This window comes from Papio anubis, chromosome 16 (assembly GCF_008728515.1).
Source record: "Papio anubis isolate 15944 chromosome 16, Panubis1.0, whole genome shotgun sequence".
Taxonomy (NCBI): Eukaryota; Metazoa; Chordata; class Mammalia; order Primates; family Cercopithecidae; genus Papio; species Papio anubis.
In genome coordinates this window covers 6,489,447-6,507,969 of record NC_044991.1, presented here as the reverse complement: position 1 = coordinate 6,507,969, position 18,523 = coordinate 6,489,447, and the positions used below count along the sequence as shown (strand labels likewise).

Below are 18,523 nucleotides of genomic sequence, written 5' to 3'. Positions count from 1 at the left end.
ACGCGGGCCGTTCACGGCTCCTGTGTCTCTTTTGTTCTTGGCAGTCTCTCATCACTTTTGTGAACAAGCACCTGAACAAGCTGAATTTGGAGGTGACGGAACTGGAGACCCAGGTATGCGCTGCTTTGGCTTGAAGGATCCTTTGTCCGCCGCAGTTTTCAGTCAGCGTTTTGATCCCAGGTGGGGCGCGTGAACAAAGCTGGCGCCATTTTGCTCCTCTCACAAGGAATTCCCCCCAATGGTGCCGGCAGAAATAACCACCGTAGCCTTCTCGGCCCCTCTGTCTTCCTTTCCTGGGGCTGCCGCCATACAGCGCTACAAACCAAGCGGCTGAAATCAAGGTGGGGCCTGGGTGGATTCCCTCCACGGCTGTGAGGAGGAGCTGTTCCTGGCCTCCCTCCCAGCTTCTGGGGTTTTGCTGGGATCTTTAGCATTCCTTGGCTTGTACATACATCACTCCCTTCTCTGCCTTCATCTTCATGTGGTGTTGTCCTTGTGCGTGTGTCTCTGTGTCCAAATGTCCCCCTTTTATCAGGACGTGGTCATGCTGGATTAGAGCCCACCCATGACTTCATCCCACCCTGACCGCATCTGTGTAAACCCTGTTTCCAGATATGATCACACTCAGAGGTCCTGGTGATTAGGGTTCCACTGCATTTTTTTTTTTTTTTAAGACAGAGTCTTGCTCTGTCACCCAGGCTGGAGTGCACTGGTGTGATCTTGGCCCGCTGCAACCTCCACCTTCCGGGTTCCAGCGATTTTCCTGCCTCAGCCTGCCGAGTAGCTGGGAATACCGGTGCGTCCCATCGTGCCCAGCTAATTTTTGTATTTTTGGTAGAGACGGGGTTTCACCATGTTGGCCAGGATGGTCTCAATCTCTTGACCTCGTGATCTGCCTGCCTCAGCCTCCCAACCACTGTATCTTGTTTTGGGAGACGCAAAACCCCAAAACACCTGGATGGTGTTACTCAACCCATAACACCCTCCAGGGCTCTACCCCAGCCCACCACAGGGCCTTTGCACACTCAGTTCCTCCATCTAGAACATGCTGGCCCCTTTATCCTCTGCTCAGTGCTGCTGTCACACCGTGGCCAGGACCTAGCAAATGTCCCCCTGGTAAGTATGTACAACACATTTCTTCTGCAATAAGTATATCAAGTCTACTCCCCCAGCCCCAACCACCACTCAAAGCTAAAGGAGCATCGTTAAATTATGTTTTTGGGCACTCCGCGAGCATTAAAGACAAAATATAATTTTCCCAGGATTAGTAGGGTGCTTGAATGTGGAGGTTTTTGAGCTCTTGGTACAGACATCCCTAATGCACAGCTGATCCTTCTTAAACCCCAGGGCGAATGCATTCATTCCCTTCTCTTTCTTTAAGTTTTCTCATTTGCTTTTCTAATTAAAAAAGTAATTCAGGTTCATTGTAGAAATGTCTGAAAACGCAGATAAGCAAAACAAATAAAATCACGCGTAATCCCGTCACCCGGAGATGACTGCACAGGGGGTTTGGTTCAGGCCTTTTCTTAACACGTACAGCGAGGCATGGACAGCGTGGGTCTGTATGTAAAGGCATCATGGTCTGTTTTTAATGTGTATGTTTATTTGTATATCATTGGCCAACACATTTATTATTTTCTGCACTTTGCAAATGTTGCACATTTAGCCTCAGATTATTTTCTGTTTGAAATGTTAGCACCCCAGAACCAGCCGAGGTAAAAAGTAAAAATCCTCTTTTTCCTTTTCTGGGACCTCCCCCTTCAGACTCTCCAGGGGCAGCTAACTGCAGTTCATGGTTGGATGTGCATTTTTCTAGATATTTTCTTTTTCTTTCTTTCTTTCTTTCTTTCTTTTGAGACAGAGTCTCGCTCTGTTGCCCAGGCTGGAGTGCAGTGGCGCAATCTCAGTTCACTGCAACCTCCGCCTCCCAGGTTCAAGCAATTCTCCTGCCTCAGCCTCCTGAGTAGCTGGGACTACAGGTGTGCGCCACCATGCCCGGCTAATGTTTTTGTATTTTTTAGTACAGACAGGTTTTACCATGTTGATCAGGCTGGTCTCGCACTCCTGACCTAGTGATCTGCCTGCCTCGGCCTCCCAGAGTGTTGGGATTACAGGCGTGAGCCACATTTTCTATGCACAAATGTATTTTTCTAAATAACGTGGATCTTACTGTCCACTGTTCTGTAATGTGTTTTGTGTCACTAAATACACTGTGGGCATCTTTTGGTGTAAGAGAAAGAGTGTGTGTGTGTGTGTGTGTGTGTGTGTGTGTGTGTGTGTTTCTGTCTGATCCTTTTTCCCTTGCTCGATCTATTGGTTTATCTATATTTTGTCACTTTTAATGGGAAGTGTATCTCATCAGCGGGAAGGCTGCACCGCACCTCATTAAACCAGTGCCTCATGACTGGATGTTTTTCTGCTCCTGTAAATAGCAGTGCAGAGAGCATCGTTGTGCAGGCTGTCTGTGCTCCTGCCTGCTTCCTCGGGATAAAAGCCTAGAAGTGGAGTCATTAGAACGAAGCTTGTACCGCACCCTTTGAAGGCCCAGGAAGATTTGCTGTGTGGGGGCCCCTGGTACTATCACGGGGCGTGTGAGGGACACTGCTCCTCCACATCCATACTGGCTGTCCCCACAGCCCTTCTCAGAGGTGTCTGCACATCAGTATTAGCAGCTGAGCCTCTTACATTGAGACTCTAAAATTAAATTTGTATTTATTTTTATTTACTCAATATCTTCATTTTTTCCCCTATTAATCACACTATATAGAGTCTTAAAAGTACGTTTAACCACTGGCCCACCAGAAAAGGACACTGGCCACAGAAATGCAGGGATTTTTGTTTTGTTTTGTTGCAAAGGAATTTGGGTATTTTTATAAATACCGTATATCATTTATGAAGACTGTAAATCATTAACGTCTTGATGCCCTGGGAGTCGGAGAGGCCCTGGTTTAATTTCTTCAGTTTCTGTTTGTGTGTGGGTGTGTGTGTGTGAGGTTTATGTAGTCTGTGTGGTGTGTGTGTATGGTTTATGCAGTGTGTGTGTGTGTGTGTGTGTGTGATTTATGTAGTCTGTGTGGGGTGTGTGTATGTGGTTTATGTAGTCTGCTGTGTGTGGTTTATATAGTCTGCGGTGGCATGTATTCATGCAGTCCGGTGGCGGTGCATGCGGGCTCATTAGTCCGGCGGTGGTGGGTGTGGTTCTTTGGTATCCAGGATGGCGTGTGGTGGACGAGGTAGTCCGGTGATGTGGTGGTCTATATCCGGCGCAGGCGGTGGTTCATTTTCAGTCCGGCGTGGTGTATTCTTTATAGTCCATGGTGCGGTATCGGCGTAGTCCGTCCGGCGGCGTGGTCGCATCCGTGCGGCATGTATTCCACGAACTGGCGTGACGTGGCAGGCAAGCGGTTTACAGCGGCGTGCGGTGGCGTACGTGGTCGACGGTCCGCGGCAGGCGTTCAAACCGATTCCATGTCAGGAGCGATCCAACCCCAGGAGTGATCCCCAGCCTCCCTGAGCTTCTGTCCACAGGATTAAACTGGAGGCGATGGGCAGTGTGAGGATCGGGTGAGACAGCGCGCTGAGATCAAGTGGGCAGGGCTCGGCAGGGCTTAGCACTGCGGATGAGGAGGTGGTGGCGGGGCCCCGGGGCCTCCGTGGGGGATTCTGCTCCCTGCTGAGCTACACAGCAGGTTGCTGAGTGAGGGCACTGCCCTGGGCGCTTGTGAAAGTGGAGGGTCACCACTCACAGCTGGGTCCCCCGGCCCTGCGCTCTCCGTGTGGCCGTCCTCCCTCCTTCCTGTGACCCCGTGTGCTGGGACAGTGAGGAGACGCCACGGAAAGAAGAAAAGACTCAGCGGGCTCAAGGCCTGTGGGTGCAGCGGCGTGGCCACCGCAGACCTCCTGGGGAGAGGTGTGGGTTGGTGCCTTCATTCACGCAACAGCTTCCGTTCCCTGGAAGTGAGTCCACGGAGACACGGGCATCCCAGCTCAAGTGTTGTTCTGCTGGGAAAATGCCAGCACACTTGGCCAGGGTGCTGTGGGCATGAAGCTGCCGTGTGGAGACACACTTAAAAGAATTATTCAAGCCCATCTGATCTCCTTAATGAGAGGAGTGGCTGGCTGCTTCGTGGTGTGGAAGGCCGAGGGCATGTGACATGGAGGCCAAGTACCATTTTCCCATCGACTGACAGTGTGTTGAATTCAGGGCCCAGACCCTGTCCTGAGTCCCTTGAGGGACTGTTGCCTGCTGGCACTTGCTTTATGCTTTACAGCTCTAGCTGCAGCTCCCCCTGCTAAAGGTCAGGGCTTCTGATATTGGATGTTTGTGATTTTGACTTCTCATCTTTATTTTATTTTATTTTATTTTTTTATTTATTTTTTGAGATGAAATTTCGCTCCTGTTGCCCAGGCTGGAGTGCAATGGCACGATCTCGGCTCACTGCAGCCTCCACCTCCCGGGTTCAAGCAATTCTCCTGCCTCAACCTCCAGAGTAGCTGGAATTACAGACATGCGCCACCATACCTGCTAATTTTTGTATTTTAGTAGAGACAGGGTTTCACCATGTTGGTCAGGCTGGTCTTGAATTCCTGACCTCATGATCCACCCACCTCAGCCACCCAAAGTGCTAGGATTATAGGCGTGAGCCACCTCGCCTGGAAATTTTTAATTTTAATTAATTGTTTTAAAAATTCAAATTTAAGAATTCTGGAGATTGTTTATACAATAATGTGAATGCACCTAACATTATTGAACTGGACACTTACAAGTAGTTAAGATGGTAAATGTTATGGTATATTTTACCACAATTTAAATTAAAGAGAAAGGTCAGCATAAGCGAGACACGAAAAGACAAATGGATATGTGCTTCCACTTATGTGAGATACCCAGAGGAGTCAAATTCATAGAGGTGGAGAGCGGATGGATTGGTGGTTCTCAGGGGCTGGGGGGAGGGTAGAATAGAGAATTGGGGGACAGAGTCTCACTTTGGGAACATGAAGAAGTTCTGGAGATGGGCGGTGGTGAGGGTGATCCAACAGTGAGGATGTACTTAATGCTACTGACCTGTGCACTCACACATGGTTAAGATGGTACATTTCAGATTATGTATATTTTATCACAATAAAAAATAAGTTAGCGGCCGGGTGTGGTGGCTCACACCTGTAATCCCAGCACGTTGGGAGGCCAAGGTGGGCGGATCTCGAGGTCAGGAGATCGAGACCATCCTGGCTAACACGGTGAAACCCCGTCTCTACTAAAAATACAAAAAAATTAGCCGGGTGTGGTGGCGGGCGCCTGTAGTCCCAGCTACTGGGGAGGGAGGCTGAGGCAGGAGAATGGCATAAACCCGGGAGGCGGAGCTTGCAGTGAGCCGAGATCATGCTACTGCACTGAAGCCTGGGCGACAGAGCGAGACTCCATCTCAAAAAAAAAAAAAAAAAAAAAAAGTAACATTCAAACAAAAACATTTTAATTTAACTAGCTGCATGAGGCCGTTGGCTACCATGTTGAAAGCAGCTCTAGATCCCTGGAGGCTGGGGCCGCACTCACTGTGGTCTCTGCTGCAAGACAGAGTGGTGAGGGCCACCAGGTCCCGGCTCTGCACCCTGCAGAGTTGAATGAATCTTTTCAGCAGCTGATGCTGATGGAGCACTCACATGTGCCAGGTGCTCCCTGCCTGCCATCTCGCTGTGTCTTCACAACAGCCCTGAGTGATGGGAGTCAGTACTATCCCTGGGGTCAGCAGTGGGGGACAGTTCCAGAGGCACGGTCCTAGCCAGGCAGCTGCACTCAGCTCCACACACTCATCATTTCTGGTCTTTGCAGTGCCCCATGTGTGAGAGCCCCCCTCTCCTTTTGCTTTTTTCTAGATTAGGAGCCAGGTCTCAAAAGACTTCACGTTCAGGCCTTCACTTGATTCCAGATTCTCCTGCCTAAAGTGAGAGGAGGGATGGATTGCTTTGCTAGAAAATATTTCCAGCTGGGTGCAGTGGCTCGCACCTGTAATCCCAGTACTTTGGGAGGCGGAGGCAAGCAGATCACTTGAGCCTAGGAATTTGAGACCAACCTGGGCAACATGGCGAAACCCTGTCTCTACAAAAAATACAAAAATTAACTGGGTGCGATGGTGTGTGCCTGTAGTCCCAGCTACTTGGGAGGCTGAGGTGGGAGAATCGCCTCAGGGAGGATCACCCGAGCCTGGGAGGTCGAGGCCGCAGTGAGCCTTGATTGCATCAGTGCACTCCAGCCTGGGTGACAGAGTGAGACCCTGTCTCAGGAGAAAAAGTATGCCCCCCTTGAGTTTGTGCAAAGCATTTGCCAACTCCTCACCCTGCCCGGAAACATCACGAGTCGTTCTCTGCAGTTTGCAGACGGCGTGTACCTGGTTCTGCTCATGGGCCTTCTGGAAGACTATTTTGTTCCTCTCCACAACTTCTACCTGACTCCGGAAAGCTTCGATCAGAAGGTATGTGCCTGGTCTCCGTCCCTGGTAGTGGCCCAAGAAATGCTCATTGAAATACAGAGCATAGACTATCCCAGCAACTCTTTCTGCAGCCTGGCTGCATTCTTCAAAAAGTAAAGATTGCACAAGTGATATTGCAATTAGGTGTAACTCTCAGCAAAAGAAATAAGAAGCCCATCAGCCGTCCACAACGCATCCGAGTTTTGTTTGCCACATTTTCTCTGGGGTCTTTTTCATGGGACCGTGTAGTTTTTAATAATTAAAAAAATGGTCACATCTCGGTAGAGTTGTCAACCCTTCCCCCGTTCTGCCGCAGCTCCAGCACCTGTGGTTTTCTCTGCCACTTCCCAAGCTTCCCAAATACCATCTCCAGTGGTGGCGCAAAGTTCCACGGATGGCTCTGTTACCAGCGTCTTCCCGTTCCCCGTTCTTGGGCAGTCAACTTGAACGTGTTTCTATCTTTTTCCCTATGGAAACAACAGAGCATCTTTTTGATATAGATTTTTTTTTCATTCCCGTGGATTGTTTTCTTAGAAAAATTTCTCTAATAGGGTCATTTGGGTCATTCCTTTCAATCTGGGCTGGCCCACGCCACCCGGTCCTGCTGTCCCTGCCCTTGTGCGCGGGCCCCTCCCTGCTGTCTGCCCTCTGTCCAGGGCTTCCCGCAGTCAGGCCTCTCACAGCAGTGTTTAGTGCATTGCCTTTAAAAACTTGGCCATGGATGGTCTATGTTGCTTTGGATTCATGGGCATCTGTCATTTTATTTTCCCGAAGTGTTAGACCCATGAGTCAGGGAGGCAGACAATGTAAGCTGGTGGCGGCAGCCAGAGAAATAGCAGAAATGGGGCCAGTGTTTATCAATCTGCCCACTTCTAGCACATTGCAGTCTGTTTGCTTGTGGCCAAATGTTGTTCCTGTCTTGCATGCTGAGATGGAATCAGGACAGATTAGAGAGGTCTTGGCACATGGAGTCCATGTTGAATCGAGAGAGAGAGAGAGAGAGAGCGAGCGAGCGAGAGAACAAGGAGTGCAGAGGGAATGAGCAGAATTGTGCAGAAGTCACCAGGAAACATGGGTGCCTGTGCTGTCATCCTGGAAATGAAAGGGCAGACCATCCAGCGAAGAAGCGCATGCATTTCCAGGCCCCGACGTGGCTGGTTGCAGACACATTGTTTTGGAGAGATCTTTTCTTTGTTCAAATTAATAAGAACACTGGCGAGAACAGTGAGTTTAGCCAGGAGACCTAGAGCTGGTTTCTTTCCAAGACAAGGCTTTGTACAAATGTCAGAGGCATCATCTCCTGGGCCCTGGCCTTCTTCCCTTTGAAACTGGGATGAAAGTCTTTGACAATTGCTGCCCTGGCCTGCAAGGCTTGAGGAGGCTTGAGTCATCCGCCTTCCCCTCTGAATCGGAGCGAGGAAGGGAAGGCTATTTTCAGGTACAGCACGCAGCACACCATTCATCCTGTTCACTCAGGAGAAAGGGAGCCTGGGGTGGTGGCCTGGCTCTGCGGGCGGCTGGAGCACTCTCCTTCGGAGGATGGGAGGATGTCAGTAGTTCCTCCTCCAGCCCCTGCCTTTTTTCCCTTTCTCCTCCTGGCAGCTGCTGGCAAAGTCTTCGTGAGCCCATAGTATTTATTATCTACCTTGTAGTCCTCACGACCCCTGCTGTGGAGGACTCACCCACTTCAGGCTGGGCCCAGCACCCGTGTGCTCAAAACTGCTTGCAGATGGGACGTTGGTGACATCCCCCGCTCATGTCTCCTGTGGGCTGAGACCCCAAGGTGCGTTTGCTCTGGCTCTGGGAATCCTTACAGCTGCTCCATATTTTTGGAGGAGGGACTGAGGTTCAGTGAGCAAAACCAGAGATGCGTCATGAGCTGCTGTCCCTGAGGGTAGTGACGACTTACGGTTTTAAACAATTGCATTGGATTTAAAAAATACCACACTGGACAGCTCAGGGCCTGTACGCTCATGCCCCGTGAGCTACCTCAGACGCATGAGTGTGGCCTTCGGTTTTTTGTTGCAAAGCCACTGTTTGAGTCTTACTTTGCGGTGGCCACATGCTAAGCACCTTGCAGCCATCGGTCATCGTTTTGGGAGACTCTGCAGGTTCCCTGTCTCTGTGGAGTGGGTGTATCCTGAAGACTTGGAGATCGCTCCTAGAAGACACGAGTTGCTTCCCCGTCAGCATTACTGGATGAGGACAAGGAATCTCGGGAAGGCTTAGAGACCAGCCCAGGGTTGCACGGCTAGCAAGGGCAGAGCCAGGAGGGTCGACTCCTATTCCAGAACCCTCTATTCTTTCCTCACTTGGCCAGGTTGACTAAAACCTTTTGAATTACAGAGAGAAAGGATTTCTGCCCATGTGGCTGGCTCAAGGCAGGTGTGTATATGGCCTGGTCTCCGCTGGGCCTTGGGGGCTCCCACTGCAGTCACGGCTGGGGTGAGCGGTCCCCAGGCCTCGCCAGGAGCTGCATGCTGGGTATCCAGGGGCCTGGGCTCACACTTCTCTGCCGGGCATGAAAGAGGGCTGGGGGCGGAGGCATGGCCCTGAGAGATAACAGGCATGGGAGGGTGGCAGTTTCCTGCCTGGCATTTCCTCAGCCTGAGAAGAAAGCAGAAGGAAAATCTCACTTCAAAACAAATTACTGTGGGGCCAAGTGGCTGCAGAACAGTGAGGCTTGGAAGGGGCTTTGCTCTCCCCTTAAACTGTTCTCTCATGGGGCAGCGGTGACCACCTCATCACCTGATCACACTGTCCAGCTGTCTCTGAGTGTCTCTGCGTGTCACGCATCTCATCCCCAGCTCCTCCTAAGCATCCGCTCCCTCTGCGCGGAAGAGGATTCCTCAGGCTTAAGAGGTGCACGGAGGGGGAGAGACATATAAAAAGACCAGTCCAAATTGGTGCTGACTTTTACAATGGAGAAGAATCTTTTCTTAAAAGAAAAATCTTTTCTCGCTGTTCCCCCTCTTTGCCATCCTGTCTCCATCTCAATTTGGGGTCAAGCCTGTTGTGTGTTTGAGTGTGCATGTGCGTACGTGTGTGTGAGCTCATTTGATGATATGGACAGTGGTCAGCTAAAGGAACCTGTGTTGCTAGGGGAGTGGAGGTGGGAGGCTCTTGGAGAACAGGCATAGATTCTGTTTCAGTCCTGGTTCCATGCCTTTGAGCCCTGTGCCTTTTTATTTTTTATTTTTTATTTTTTGAGACAGGATCTCACTCTAGACTCTGTCCAGAGTGGAGTGCAGTGGTACGATCTTGGCTCACTGCCACCCCCACCTCCTGGGTTCAAGCGATTCTTCTGCCTCAGCCTCCTGAGTAGCTGGGATTACAGGTGTCTGCCACCATGCCTGGCTAATTGTTGTACTTTTAGTAGAGACAGGGTTTTACCATGTTGGCCAGGCTAGTCTTGAACTCCAGACCTCGTGATCCACCCGCCTTGGCCTCCCAAGGTGCTGGGATTACAGGCATGAGCCATTGCATCTGGCCACCCCGTGCCTTTTTAGGGCACCGATGTCCTAGCCCGTCTCAGCCCAACGCCCTCCTCTGTGAAAGAAGATGATACTCACCTCACACAGGGCCGGGAAGGGAAAGGAAACCTGTACCGAGTACACCGACCCCATAGTGGATGCCCAGCACCCGCAGGTCGCTCCCTGCTCTCTCCTTAGGGGAGCTGTGTTCTGCACCTTCCACACGGTCCGTTCACACTCCTCCCCTGTTGCCAGTGTTTGGCCATCCTCAGGCTCAGCCCTGGTGCAGCACTTCCCCATCTCCAGGAAGGCTGTCCTGCAGGGTTGAGGTGTCTGCCATGTTGCCCGGTGTTCCCATTGGCAGCTTCTGAGTTGGCCTCTGGAGCAGGGTCTCGGTCTGCTGCGCCCCTGCCCATGGGTGGACATGACCTGCCCTCCTGCCAGGCTGTGCCTTCCCCACTGACCCCGTGACTAGCCAGACTGTCTTGCGGTTGGTGCTGGCACATCATTCGCCCCTCTGCTTCTCCGAGCACAGGCTGTGCGTGCCGCGGAAGCTTTTCCAAAGCTGTTTTCCAGTGCTGTGCATTTGATTAACCTAGGGAAGCCTCTTTTTCCAGGTTAATTATTAAATTACAGTGCAAGTAAAATTGTTCATGTTTCTGATTCATTGACCTCAAAATCATGAAAATATGATTGTTGAAAGAGTTTTTTGTCTGTTTTTGAGACAGAGTCTTGCTCTGTCACCCATGCTGGAATGCAGTGGCATGATCTCAGCTCACTGCAACCTCCGCCTCCCGGGTTCAAGCGATTTTCCTGCCTCAGCCACCCAAATAGCTGGGATAACAGGTGCCCACCACCAAGCCTGGCTAATTTTTGTATTTTTGGTAGAGACATTGATCAGGCTGGTCTCGAATGCCTGACCTCAATTGATCCACCTGCCTCGGCCTCCCAAAGTGCTGGGATTACAGGTGTGAGCCACCGTGCCCAGCCAGGATATTTGATTACTAAGAGCCCTGAAGTCCCTTGCACTATGACATCTGTGTGTGTTTGCTGTTTGATGGTTTGATGTCCCCTCCTCCCATCAGCTTTGTCTTGCGGCAGGTGGGTGGCTGGATGTAACCTAGTTCATCACCTGCATCCCTCTGAGTGGTCTTTAAACACAGCCCAGAAGGCTCTTCTTTTAAACCTATTCAGCCATCATTAGGAGAATAAAAGCTTCAAGTACACTTGGGGGCTGAGGAGTAATAGACCCTTTAATTTCAGGGGAAGTCATGGTCTGGGGGAGGGGGCCGCCTTTCTGCAGCTCTAACAGGACCAAGGTCCCGCAGGCTGACGCTTGCAGCCACCATTGGTCTGACTTCCCTTCTGACCGGCCCACTGTCCCTACTCAGTGCTGGGGCCCTCCCTCCCCTGAAGGCACCTCATCCTGCAGAGAGACACAGCCTCACGTGCAGGTCTTTACAGCCCTTCCTGAGGCAGTGCCCAGGCCTGCGTGCCTCTGCACGGGACTCATCCTCTCTGGGCCTCGGTTTCCCTGTCTGTAAAATGGGGTCACTGTGGGCCAGGCGCAGTGGCTTACGCCTGTAATCCCAGCACTTTGGGAGGCTGAGGCGGATGGATCACTTGAGTCCAAGAGTTAGAGACTAGCCTGGCCAACATGGCAAAACCTGTCTCTAAAAAAAGTAAAAATAATGCAAAAATTAGCCGGGCACAGTGATGCGTGCTTATAGTCCCAACTACTGGGGAAACTGAGGCGGGAAGATGGCTTGAGCCTGGGAGGCAGAGATTACAGTGAGCCGAGATCTTGCCACTGTGCACTAGCCTGTGCTCTAGACCCTGTCTCAAAAAAAGTAAGTAAATAAATAGATAAAATGGGGTCACTGTGGCTGGCATCTGGGGCAGAGCAGGCTCTTGGTGGCCGTGAGCCCTCGAGAGCAGGCCGGGCACCTCATCCTTCCATCTCTCAGCCCAGATCACCAGTGTGAGGGGTGAGAACCGCCTAGTGAGTGCATGTGGCCCTCTGCAGACTTGCTCACTTGTCTCTGCCCACCCTGTGGCCTGCCCCAGGCTCACGGGGTCCTTGTGGACGTCAGTGTTGCAGAGGCTTGGTCCTGTCCATGCTGGCTGTCCTCCAGCAGTGGGCAGTGGGTGGGAACGACTGTTGGACCCCAACGCTGACCTACCCGCTTCCTTGGCAGGTCCATAATGTGTCCTTCGCCTTTGAGCTGATGCTGGACGGAGGCCTCAAGAAACCCAAGGCTCGTCCTGAAGGTAATGCCCCTGGCTCAGGTTCCCCCGGGAGGGCTGCACATGGAGGGGAAGAAGAGCGGGTCCTAGAAGTGGCTGGAAGGCTGGCGTGTTGTTCCTCAGATGGGCCCCACGTCTCTGGCTCTGGGGCAATGGTCTACCAACCTCAACTCCTCAATCTCCTCATTTTGGGAACCAGGAGGGCTTCGCTGGTAGAGCTGGCAGTGCCGGTTCTTTAATAACCACTTGACTTTGAAGGACGTGGCCTCTGCCCACGGACCTTAGGATTAAGTGTGTCTCTGGCTGGCCACTCAGGCTGGAAATGCAGCTTTGAGCCCTGAGAAGATATTAAAGGCTTACTCAAATTTAATGACTGTTGGGGTGGAGGTCCCCTGATGCTCAGCCGAAGGCAGTGCCTGGGAGCAGGGACTTGGCACGCTCCTGCTCTGTGTGGGTTGGAGCTGGAGGCAGAAGGCTAGCAGAGCTGGGCGGGGGGGGCGGTCACTTCCCTGTCCCCACCTGGCTCCTGTGCCACGTTACCTGTAGGAGGACCCTCTCACCTGAGTGAGCATCAGAATTCCTGGGAAGGCTTCTTCATAGGTGCTTGGGGACAGCCAGGCTCCGCAGAACGTGGGTGGCACTCCCTGTGAACCCTGCTGGAAAGTTACAGGGCAGAGTTGAATATTAAAGGCTTTGACAAGTCCTGTATGAAGACATCTCTTTGCCTCCATCAAAACCTTTGCCATGCAGGAGAAGCCCACAGAACTCAGACACTGTGGGTTAGTGCCCGTGGGCCCCCCTTTGACCGTGGCCCCCTACCTAGCCCTGTTCCCTCTCCTGAGTCCCCCATGGCAGTATATGAGTTGGGGTTCTGTGATGCTTCCTGAACCTGTTGCCAGCATCTGCTCAACGGCGGGCTTTGTTGATTTCTGGAATAGCTAGAAAATGGATCCTGTCCCTTCCACCCACCCACCGCAGCCTCTGCCTCCTGGCCGGTCCCTTCCTGCCTGTTCGTCCTCCTCTCAGGGTTTCACAAGACAATTTCAGTGTGTGGCTGTTTATTCTTTTTTGTTTTGAGACGGGGTCTCACTCTGTCACCCAGGCTAGAGTGCAGTGGTGTGATCACAGCTCACTGCAACCTCTGCCTCTTGGGTTCATACCATCCTCCCACCTCAGCCTCTCAAGTAGCTGGGACTAAGGTGCATACCACCATGCCCGGCTAATTTTTTAACTTTTCTTTTTTGTAAAGACAAGGTCTCACTATGTTGCCCAGACTGGTATCGAACTTCTGGGCTCAAGCGATTCGCCTGCCTCCCATCATAGGCGCAAGCCCCCGTGCCTGGCCTTGTTTGTTCTTTATTGTCCCTCCCTCCCGACTAGAATGGAAGCCTCAAGGGAGCAGCGCTTTGTCCGCTGCATGCCGGTGCTGAGAACAGTGCCTGGCCTGGAAACTGCTCGACAGCACTGGATCCAAGCACACGTCCAGCAGGGAGTGTGGCAAGCGGCTGCCTGTAGAGGCCGGTCCGGCCTGGGTCTCTGGGACTCCTTGTTGCTGCTGCCCCTCAGCCCTTTTGTTGCTGCGAGGCAGGGGCATGAGGGAGTGGCTAGGGGCCCGAGGGATGCTGCTTTGCCTCTCCCCAGCTGTGCGTCTTCGGACAGGTTACTTTGCCTTTCTGTGCCAGGGCCTCCTCCTCATCTGTGCAGGGGAGTGACGACGGCACCTGCCTCCATGCGTCTCATGGGGTTGCTAAGGGGGTGCCATCACCCAGGACTTGTCAGAGCCTTCAGTGTTCAACTCTGCTCTGTACCTTTCCAGCAGGGCTCCCGGGCAGTGCCACCCGCGTGCTGCTGAGCCTGACTGCCCCTGAGCACCTATTCGGCTCAAGTGAACTGCTCCTCTGAGCAGTGGAAGAGGGTCCTGCCCACAGAACACGCCAGGTCCCTGCTGATGGTGGCTGCTAGCTCAGCATTCGTGTCTGGTGGGTTGCACACTGTCAGGGAGGAGAAATCTTTGCTCATGTCCGCTGTGGGCTTGGCTGGGGCTTCCTTTGGTTTCCTGTAGCCTAAAGCCTGGGCCCTATCTGCAGCATGGGCTGCTCCCCTGTACCCTCAGAAGAACCCCTGGTGGCCCTTGGTCTCCGTTCTTTGTCCTCCCCAAACCCCCGACCCTTTTTTTTTTTTTTCTGAGACAGCCTTGCTTTGTCACCCAGGCTGGAGTGCAATGGCACGATCCCAGCTCACTGCAATCTCCTCTTCCTGGGTTCAAGCAATTCTCTTGCCTCAGCTTCCCGAGTAGCTGGGATTACAGGCGCCCACCACCATGCCTGGCTAATTTTTGTATTTTTAGTAGAGATGGGGTTTCACCATGTTGGCCAGGCTGGTCTTGAACTCCTGACCTCAGGTGATCCACCTGCCTCAGCCTTGCAAAATGCTGGGATTACAGGTGTGAGCCATCGCGCCCGGCCCTTTGTCCCCTTTCTGAGGAGTGAGGCAGGAGCCTGTCCAGAGGCCGGGATATCCTCTGACAGGCCGGTCTCCGAGCAGGGGGTTTGCCCCGAGCCCGGATGCGTTTCCTACTCATCTGCCGCTGGACAGCACGTCAGGGGACCCACCACGGACACGTGGAAGCCAGGCCAGAGGCAGAGGCACCACCGGCCCAGGGCAAATAGCAGGTTCTGCAGCCTCCCAGGCAGGGTCCCTCAGGTGTCCCAAGGCCTCTGTCCAGCCCAGGCAGGGGACAGAGCTGGTCTGCAGTGCTCATTAGCACCTTCACTGGGCCAGCACTGGGCAGGGGCCAAGCCACAGAGATTTATGAGATGGGGTCCCTGCTGGGCCTCTTTATTTTGTGGCTGATGCAACGAATGAGAGATTTTTCCTTCTTCGTTCAAAACCATCTGGGGAGCAAGAATCAGGAGGTAACAGAGATGAGAATGACATGGAGACTGCAGCACAGTGGCTGTGGTCTCCCTGACGCCCTCCTCCAAGCTAGGCAGACTTACCTGGGTACCCAGGGCTGGTGGGGAGGGAGGCAGTGGCTGTGACCTCCTCCCCTGCGGGCCGGAGACTGCCCTGTTGGTCCCCAGTGGGAGGAAGCAGAGCAGTCTCATGCCCCCTGCACGAGGGCTGGTCTGAAGAGCCAGGCCCACACCTGGTTCCCCAGGCCCCCAGCTCCGATGGGCATCCTGGCCCCCTACCCCCTTGCGGGGACCTGGCGGAGACGCCAGTGGGGTCCCCGACCCTGCCGTTAAGGAGGCCCCTTGCCTGGGAGAAAGGCTTGTGGCTCGCTCGAAATTCACAGAGCTGAGTGCCGGAGCTGGATGGTGGGGTGGGTGTTTGGGGAGCACAGAGGGACTGAGGTTCACGGGTCACAGAAGGGGATTCCTGTCCCTGGGCACAGGTGCTAAGGGGTGGCCGTGGTTAGCAGGGCCTGGCAGGGGTGTGAGGGTTGAATTCTGTTTGTCCAGCGAGGCTGTCTCGAAGTTCTTAGAGCTCAGACCTGGGGGCTGTTGAGTGGGGGCATCGGTGCCAGGCTGCTGCTCTGGTCTCCCTGTGAGTCCACCATGGGAGTGGACTCAGAGCGGGCCAGGGAGTGACGGCCCCCACCCCTGGGAGCTGCTCTGTCCCTGCTGCCCCCCTCACCTTGGCCACCGCCAACTCCGTGGCTGCCATCCTCCCTCCCCTGCCTCCACTGGGCTGTTGGGAGCTGGGGTGGACCCTTCAGGCCAGGCGGAGACCCTGGGATCCCCGACAGAGCCCTGGGTGTGTTCCCAAGCCCACCAAGCTGAGTTCAGCCCTGCTTTTGCTCTGACAGCACACTTGTGGGCAGCTCATTTCTCCACAGTGAGTCTTGGTCCTGTTTGTAAAACGAGAGGGAAGGAAAGGAGGCTGTGTGGGCTCTGATGAGGGTGTGCAAGTTGAGAAACTCACGCCTGGTGACAAGGACAGTTGCTGATTCTTAGCATCCACCCCACCTGCTCTCTCAGTAACATGTTGTTTCTTGCTCTTGTGATCAGGGCTAAAGCACAAGGTCATCCTGTGGCTGCTTTTGGATCACAGGGAGTCAGGACTCAAAGGGCCTCGAGCATTATCTGGTCCAGGCCCATTTTACAGATGGAGAGTCTGAGCCCCAAATCACGGAAGTCACTTAGAGCAAGTGAAATGAACAAGGTGTCTGATTCCCAGGAAGGTTCTTGTCCACCCAAAGAAAGTGGCCCAAGACTTCCAGGGCCCCAGAGGGAGCCGTCAGGTCCATTAAGTGTTACTGGGCTTTTTGGTCCCAGTAAGTGTCATTAGCCATGTCCCCCAACCGGTCCTTAGACACGTCCTGGTGCCGATCCAGGACGGGCTGTGGAAGTGTCTCTGTTCTTGTCACCCCAGGTGCCTGTCCCGCAGGGTATCAGCCTGCGCCGGGAGCTCTCACACAACCGGTGTGTCTGGGGAGGCGCCGCCCAGAGCGTCCTGGATGTGGTGGTGGCAGGTCTTTAAGGGGAAGCGCTCTGTGTGGACGCGGCAGCTGGTGTCATGCTGGAGACATGGCTTCTGAGAGTACCTACTGCAATGACAGGAGGATGGCAGGGCCTCTGAGGTTTCTCTGTTTCCTTCTGCAGACGTGGTGAACTTGGACCTCAAATCCACCCTGAGGGTTCTTTACAACCTGTTCACCAAGTACAAGAACGTGGAGTGACGGGGGACCTGTGGACGGTGGCAGGAGTATCCCAGCAAGAAAGGCGACATCTGTCTGTGCCCTGTGCCTTTGCAGGGAGCCAGGTGCCATGGGCTTCTGGTCCAAACTGTGTTGACTGTCATCCCCACCCCACCCCTACCTCACGCCCGCACCACCCCCTGCCTCTTTTGGTGGTGGTTCTTAATCTCCTTTCCATGTAATTCCCAGTGGGCGAGAGCCTTTGAAAATGCAGGATTCTAAACACCCGTGCTTGCGTTTGAGGCCTCGCATCACTCAGTTGCGTGGGATGGAGTCCGTTATTGTCTGCCTTGGCTGAAAGATGGAAAAAAGCCTGAAGCCCAACCCACAGCTAGTTGAGAGCACCCTGCATTCCACCTGATGGTGCAATTAGCGATCACAGGCCTTCAGAAGTACAACATCAGCTCAGCAGGAACGCCAGCTCCCCGAGGACCCGGGCTTGACGATTCACCGGGGATCTCCTGGGCTGGGCTCTCCTTCGAAGTGACGCCTATTTAATAAAAGGGTTTTGCAGTTTGAAAAACTTTAAAGTCCCAGAAGCTTAGATGTGACACGAGTGTCCTCCACCCACATTCCTATGGCTTCTTGGCCACTCGTTGTTGTTTTAGTGTAGCTTTCGCACGAACATCTAAGACTTAGGATGGCCCGGCTCCCACAGGCATTGAAAGGAGCTGTTTGCTGAAGTGTTTCTTCATTTCTTGCTGTGGTTGAGGGGCTGGGTCTGGAGAGGGCTCTAATTGTGCTGCTTGAGACAGTTTGCACCCCAGCTTTCCCCTTCAGAGGCCCTTTTTGGGAATGAATGTGTCTTCGGAAACTTTAAAATGAGGGGGTGCGTCGGTTCACTGGCTTTGTGTAGTAAAGTGCTGCAGGTGAGTGGCTGAGACAAAGAGTTACATCCTCGGGCCTTTCGCCTTGGCTTGTAGGTGCCGGCTTCCCCCAGTATCTTCACATGGTCTCCCCTCTGTGTGTCTGTGTCCTCACTGCCTCTTTTATTTTATTTATTTATTTAGTTTTGAGACGGAGTCTTGCTCTGTCACCAGGCTGGAGTGCAGTGGCGTGATCTTGGCTCACTGCAACCTCTGCCTCCCAGATTCGAGCCATTCTCCTGCCTCCGCCTCCCAAGGAGCTGGAACCACAAGTGCATACCACTAGGCCCATCTAATTTTTGTATTTTTAGTAGAGATGGGGTTTCACCATGTTGGCCAGGCTGGTCTCAATCTCCTGACCTTGTGATTCGCCCACTTCAGCCTCCCAAAGTGCTGGGATTACAGGTGTGAGCCAGCATGCCCATGCCCAGCGTTTTATTTTTATTTTTATTTTTTTTGGAGATAAGGTCTCACTCTGTCACCCAGGAGTAAAGTGGTGCCACCTCAGCTCGCTGCAGCAGCCTTGATCTCCCAGGCTTAATTGATCCTCCCACCTCAGCCTCCCAAGTAGCTGGGACTACAAGTGCATACCACTAGGTCCATCTAATTTTTGTATTTTTTGTAGAGACAGGATTTCACCATGTTGCCCAGGCTGGTCTCAAACTCCTGGGTTTGAGCGACCCACCCACCTCACCCTCCCAAAGTGCTGGGATTATAGGCACTAGTGGCCATGCCCAGCCCGATCCCCTCTTCTTAGAAGGGCTGTGGTCCTAT

General features: G+C 53.1%; 1 protein-coding gene across 9 annotated transcripts in view; it reads left to right on the top strand.

The window, feature by feature from the left end:
• PARVB (parvin beta) overlaps positions 1–17,413 on the top strand; it is a 162,034-nt gene extending 144,621 nt beyond the window's left edge. For 5 of the 9 annotated variants that reach the window (XM_009217458.4, XM_009217459.3, XM_017945378.3 and 2 more), the window contains 5 exons: positions 45–113; positions 6,363–6,464; positions 8,114–8,244; positions 12,133–12,205; positions 16,789–17,413. In XM_009217458.4, the coding sequence (XP_009215722.1) occupies positions 45–113; positions 6,363–6,464; positions 8,114–8,244; positions 12,133–12,163 (333 nt within the window). In that variant the 3' untranslated portion in view covers positions 12,164–12,205; positions 16,789–17,413. The remainder of the gene's footprint in view (positions 1–44; positions 114–6,362; positions 6,465–8,113; positions 8,245–12,132; positions 12,206–16,788) is intronic. The other 4 variants (XM_003905676.5, XM_003905675.3, XM_003905677.5 and 1 more) reach the window with 2 other exon arrangements.
• The last annotated feature ends 1,110 nt before the right edge of the window (positions 17,414–18,523 follow it).